General features: G+C 42.8%; 1 protein-coding gene across 1 annotated transcript; it reads left to right on the plus strand.

Moving 5' to 3' along the window:
- Window positions 1–1,616: 1,616 nt before the first annotated feature.
- Window positions 1,617–5,641, plus strand: pi15a (peptidase inhibitor 15a). The gene is made up of 5 exons (XM_076080701.1): window positions 1,617–1,926; window positions 2,851–2,969; window positions 4,151–4,283; window positions 4,373–4,488; window positions 5,506–5,641. The coding sequence occupies exons 1-5, from the start codon at window positions 1,651–1,653 to the stop codon at window positions 5,639–5,641; spliced, it is 780 nt and encodes a 259-aa protein (XP_075936816.1). The 5' UTR covers window positions 1,617–1,650.
- Window positions 5,642–5,992: the final 351 nt, after the last annotated feature.

Here is a 5,992-nt window from a genome sequence, read left to right on the forward strand (position 1 = left end):
AATATCGCTATAAACCCGGGGATAGGATCTCAGTGCTGTGCTGATCCGAATCTTTGGCTGGCGGGCCGTGCTGGCTGGAGAGTGGCCTGACTATTGATACCAGATGAGAGGATGAGTCAAAATACTGAGCAGATGGTGCATAACAGAAAAAACCCCCCAAAAAAAACCAAGTCATATGTCAAAAGATATTCCAGGGATTAAATCAATATATTGGAGGTTGGGTATAGTTTGATAACAACTTTAAAATATAACAAAGCGCAGTTTAAAAAACAAAGTATGCTAAACAGTTGCTCTGTTCAAATCGTATCTTTCACTACAAGTATGCAAAGTCACCAGAGCTGATGGTCTAGTTGAGATCTTCACTCCAATACCTTTACATTTTTAAAGTTTTTCCTGACAAAGTGTCCTGGCATTAAGCAGAGCCCTGGAGCAAGTAGAACTATTCAACTAATCTGTCATGATTTATCTGACCACTTTCCATCCCAGTGAAACCTCCAGTCTTTCGAGGAAAAGCAGCAGTGGAGAGAAGGAGAAAATCTTGAGAGATATATCCCTTCCACCAGTTCCAGCACCTGAAAAGTCCATCACTTCCAAGACGACTCTTTCTGGGAAAGCGCCAGTTGTCAGCAACAAGAGAGGAGCGAGAGAGAGCTTGAGAGAGAGAAGAAAAAAGGGAGGGGAAATTGTTCCTGCGTCACGTTTCTTTAATTTGTTCACCAGCTGCCAATGAAAAGACCTGCAGCGCCCCCCCCCCCCCCCCCCCTTTTGGCTCTGCATCTGTCCTGGCAAACCACACAGCTGGAGCTACGCACTGAACAAGTGTAATCTATACAGTATAATGAATATGACAAAGAGGACTGATATGACACATGGACCCAGCTCTGATTTGAGTAATAAAACTGCTGGCTTCCTCCCCACCATGAGTTTATGTGGCTGTCCTGACCGGTGACCAGTGACCAGTGGAGCTTGTGGGAAGTTCAAATTTTATCAGCAGCAAATGTAGCTGTGATGTGACAAAGATTGTCAAAAACTTCAATCAAGTCACTTCCAACAATATTATGAGATTTGGGGAAACCCAGATAAAGTCATATGCTCTAAATACCTTGATGTACTTTATGAAATAAAGAGTTGTCCTTCAACATCCAGCAAGCTTCACAAACCTAAAGCAGATGTCATGATAACATTGAGATTGGCCACGAATGGGTTAGGGTAGACCAAACATATAATGTGTTTCAGGTGACCTGGAGGGGCTGTGCGTCTACCTCCGAGACAGACGCACTTCCTGCGACGTCCACTGCCATAGCCTGCCTATATAAACCCCCATAGACGGACTTCTCCTGAAGCACTCACACAGTTTGCAAAGCGCAAAAGCTCCAGACTTTCCCTCCCTCTCTCCAATCCGTTACTGAGGCTTTCGAGGTGTCACAGCCTTGGCAACGCAGGCACAGGGTACCGCTGCGCAAGAAAAGGTAGGACCAAAGACTGTGTGAAGGAATGCCACTGGTATTTCTGTATTATAAAGTAGTACGTCTAAAGCATGTCTTTTTTTTTTTTGTAATTGCAATGCATCTTATTTGTGCGTCTTCGTGTTTTCTTTTCAGATCACTCCTAGACCCGGGATATTGCGCCCGCAGTTTCCTAAAACCGAACATGAAACCAGAGTTATTTGCAGTAGACTTAATACTGCTGTGCTTATCTTGCGGAGCAAGTGCATTGGCAACGACTATTCCTGCTGTCTCCACGTTCTTGCCTGCCGCCAATTTCACCAATCTTGGCGCAGCGCACAGCTATGGGTCCGATATCACGACTATTTCTAAAACCAGGAGGAAGCGTTATATTAGTCAGAACGACATGCTCGCCATTCTTGACTACCATAACAAAGTAAGAGGGAAGGTGTTTCCCCCAGCGTCCAATATGGAATACATGGTGAGTGAAAGCTTTCCTTCAAACTGAATTATTTTGTAATTTTCATCAATGTGCATGTATTTCCAGTCAATGCAATTCTTGGATCCATGTAGCATATACCTCCTCTAATGTTTCATTATTATGTGCATGTTCTGGAAGTGACCAAAGTGCATGCATTAAGTATAATTTTTAATGATGGAGAATCAGATTTTTACAGCTGCAGTTTTGCACAGAAGTAAAGTGACACATTTCTTGACGTTTCTTGCCACCGTGAGCTGTTAAGCAGATTGCAATACAGGAGACCACCAAAGTAGTCACTTCCGAAGGAAGAGGGGTCATGTATAATACCAGTAGCCTGCTGGCGAGTAACATGGAGAGAGCTGTCGTTGCCCCTTGATGGAAATGTCTAAATCAGAGTTTTAATTTCACCATATTTCAGCTCCAAAATAAACTGTCAAGGTGTGAAGCAGTATAATGCTCATTTTCCTTTTCAATGGTTGTTCCAGCAACTATTTCAGACGAATGAGCTGACATACTTCCATTCATATAATTGGCAGCGTCTCTATCCTCTATAGCTGAACTGGCAATAAGATGACAAAATGACTGTAGAATGAAGTAATCGGAGGCAGTCTCTCCTCATTTCTCCAGTGGCAGTCCATTCCCCAACGAAACCATACATGAGTGTGACTGTTGACAAGTTTGGGTATCTGGTATTCTTAAAGCGATGCTGTCCAACTCCCCCGTCTATTCGGTGAAAGAGTGACATCGGACACGAGGCAACTAACTCTGATTTGATGGATGACTTTTGTGTCTTGCCATGGCAACGCCTGTAACAGAGCTGTGAACTCAAGTGCTGACTCTTATGTCACATCTCACTGCTGAATGAGAATCTAGTGGTGATATTTTCAGTCATGTGATGGGTTTCCATGTTCCCTGTGTGTGTAGGTGTGGGACGACACCCTGGCTAAGACGGCCGAGGACTGGGCTCATGCCTGCATGTGGGAGCACGGGCCACCTCACCTCCTCAGGTTCCTGGGTCAAAACCTCTCCGTCAGGACAGGACGGTGAGTGACCTTTGACTCCCCCCAGCCCCCCCCCTCCCCGACATCTGCTGCTCCTCTGAGGGATGACTCTCTCTCTCTCAGCAGTCATGGTCGTTGCCTTGCCGCCCCCTTCTTCTTTCTCCTAAAGGTTTTTGCACTGTGACCCGGTGACTGCTTGAGGAATGCTCCTGTGACCATTCAAATAAACACAAGTTGTGTTTTCAGCCATGACCCCTGAGGACAAAGGCGCATCCCTTTAGTGGGTCTTGACTTTCCATTTGGAAACACAGGGCACCTTCACATGTTCCTTTTTAGATTTTATTGAGGAACAACCTGAGACTCAAGAGAATACAGCTTATTCTGACTATTCCTTGTGACTCGCTGAGAGTTCTACAGTGAGGTTGTTTCCTAAAAAATCTACAGGATCTAAGTAGTAATACCATTTTGTTGACTTACATGAATGTAGAAAAAATTATTTAATTAGTTTATATAGTTTGACTAACTTTTCTGTGAATTGGAATTCACTGAATGCACTGCACTGTCAGCATTTTCCAGTGCAGAGCGTGTTTGAATATCTTAGAAATAAACCTTGAATTCATTGCTGTTTGGCTGCAAACCCTGAAGCTCTGGGGCATCTTCAAAATGCCCACGTTGATGTGCTGAAATGTGGCCAGTTTGTCAATCTTTAATGTGGTTTTGATAGTGCAGACAGTCCACATTGTATTTCAGAACCTCAGGTGATTTCATTGTTATTGTGGTCAGAGTAGCGTGGAAAATGTAGCAGATGTTCTAAAAACCATAACAACGACCGTTCATGGCGAGTCTCAGTACACAATGCGACAATGTATATCCTGAAACACCGTAATGACTCTGAAATTTGAAAGAAAAAAAATCCAATCGAATTCACAAGATATATTAAAACAAAGTTCGTGGCAAGTTACTAGATTTCAATGACTATTTGAGGAAACAGAAACACCTTGAAGGGTATTGAAAACCTCAAACGCTTCACCCACAGAATCAGGATTGAGATTAGAACCCAAAAGCTTCTTAATTCAAGATCTCATTTTTCTTAAAATATATTGACAAATGACAAATCAGACGTAATCAAGGTTTGAATCTCAGCCCGTATATTAGTTCCTTATCACCAGTTGTGACAAGTTGTGCAGTGTACTTTTCTGAACATGTCTGTCTTCTGTTCACAGCTATCGATCCATTCTCCAGCTGGTGAAGCCGTGGTACGATGAGGTCAAAGATTATACTTTTCCATACCCCCGTGACTGCAACCCTCGATGCCCTCTCAAATGCTACGGGCCCATGTGTACCCACTACACACAGGTACAAAGACAACAATCGGCATCACATGTAACACTGTTGAGCTGGTGTAACTATGGCATTAACTGGCTGTCTTTTTTTTTTTTTGGCAGATGGTGTGGGCAACATCCAACAAAGTTGGCTGTGCTGTTCACACGTGCCATAACATGAATGTATGGGGTTCAGTGTGGAAACGGGCAACGTATTTAGTTTGCAACTACTCACCCAAGTAAGTACGGCCGATCTTGTATGGTGTTAATTACATGCTGTAAGGAAGCCCGTTGTTTCTAATGAACCTGCTAACCTGATGACGATGTGGTGACGGCAAGCTTAACCCCGACACAGGCGGCTCTGTTCTGTGCCGAGTTGTGAAATGCCACCCATGTTGCTGGGAGATTCAGATAACCTCGATACAAGCCTGTGAACTGGTACCGCATTACCAAAGCTCAGAAGAGCCACGAAACAGAAGAATCAAAGCCTGTTTGGACTTGTGACTGACTTGTGACCTAGGTTCTTTAATCCCACTGGTTTGAGACATATGCGAGAGTAACAGGCTCGGGACATTGATGACCTATTTTAGTTTGCCAACTGAAAAAAAAAAGCCTCAAGTCTGTGAATTTGGATGAGGCTGTCTGCTCTGCAAAAGTCACTCTATGTGAATAACTTGATGCAGCTATGAAACCAGCTGGCACTGACATCTAAAAAATGTGGCTGGTTTCCATTTATACATTATAAGATGTCTTGACACACATACTGAAGATTGATTTCTCATTTGCTCACAAAGTACAGATTGCTTAAATAAGTGATATTCTGCTCTGGACAAAACAATCTCATTGTAATATTATTTTAATTTCATCTCAAGGGTCATTTGGTATCTGTTTTGGAGCTTTCGATCACATCAAATGATCTTCATCAGCAGATAGCTTGTCATTGGATTCCAGATGTTTGGATTTACTTTTTTTCTGAGCACTGTAAGGGCTTCAGATGAAGATCATGTGATATGAGTTAGAACCCCAGCACCGCTACTAAATGGACATTAGGATGGGACTGCACTGCCGTCTCCAATGTCTAGAATGAACATCAATAAACAGTATTCTTTAACTTCTTGGGATTAAGTATCTTGACAACCCACATTCATTCATTCATCATCTTTTACGCCTGCATTTTTAGGCAGAATTTGTGTTCTAAAACACGCTCTCTCGTCACCTCTAACTCCATTGACACTGTAAATGTTTCTGTCCTCCAGGGGTAACTGGATCGGAGAGGCTCCCTACAAAGTAGGAGTACCCTGCTCCGCCTGCCCCCCCAGCTACGGGGGCTCCTGCAGCAACAACATGTGCTTCCCCGCTCTCAAGACAAACTACCTACACTGGTTCAAATAAACACAGGTTTCCTCTTGACTTAAGCTGACAACCTTACAGTATCACAGAGACATTATTTTGATCCCGTAAAGATTTGCACAAAAAGTCTTGGATCACACTATTTTGTATATATGGGCTTTATTTAAAGACACAAACATACATTTGAAGGCAGCGAACGATTTTGATGACTTGTACATAAACTGTAAATGAATTTGTTACATGGCTATTTTCTAATTGATGAAATAATAATTTATGTATAGAATGGGTCCTTAGACACAGAATATACTATATGTGGTGCTGCAAATTTCACTGTTCGTTTACCATTGACAATGTGGTAATTAAGGACATAGCACGATCATAGCTGCTCATACC

Source organism: Anarhichas minor, unplaced genomic scaffold (genome assembly GCF_050575085.1).
Source record: "Anarhichas minor isolate MPS153535 unplaced genomic scaffold, ASM5057508v1 ptg000074l, whole genome shotgun sequence".
In the NCBI taxonomy this organism is placed as follows: Eukaryota; Metazoa; Chordata; class Actinopteri; order Perciformes; family Anarhichadidae; genus Anarhichas; species Anarhichas minor.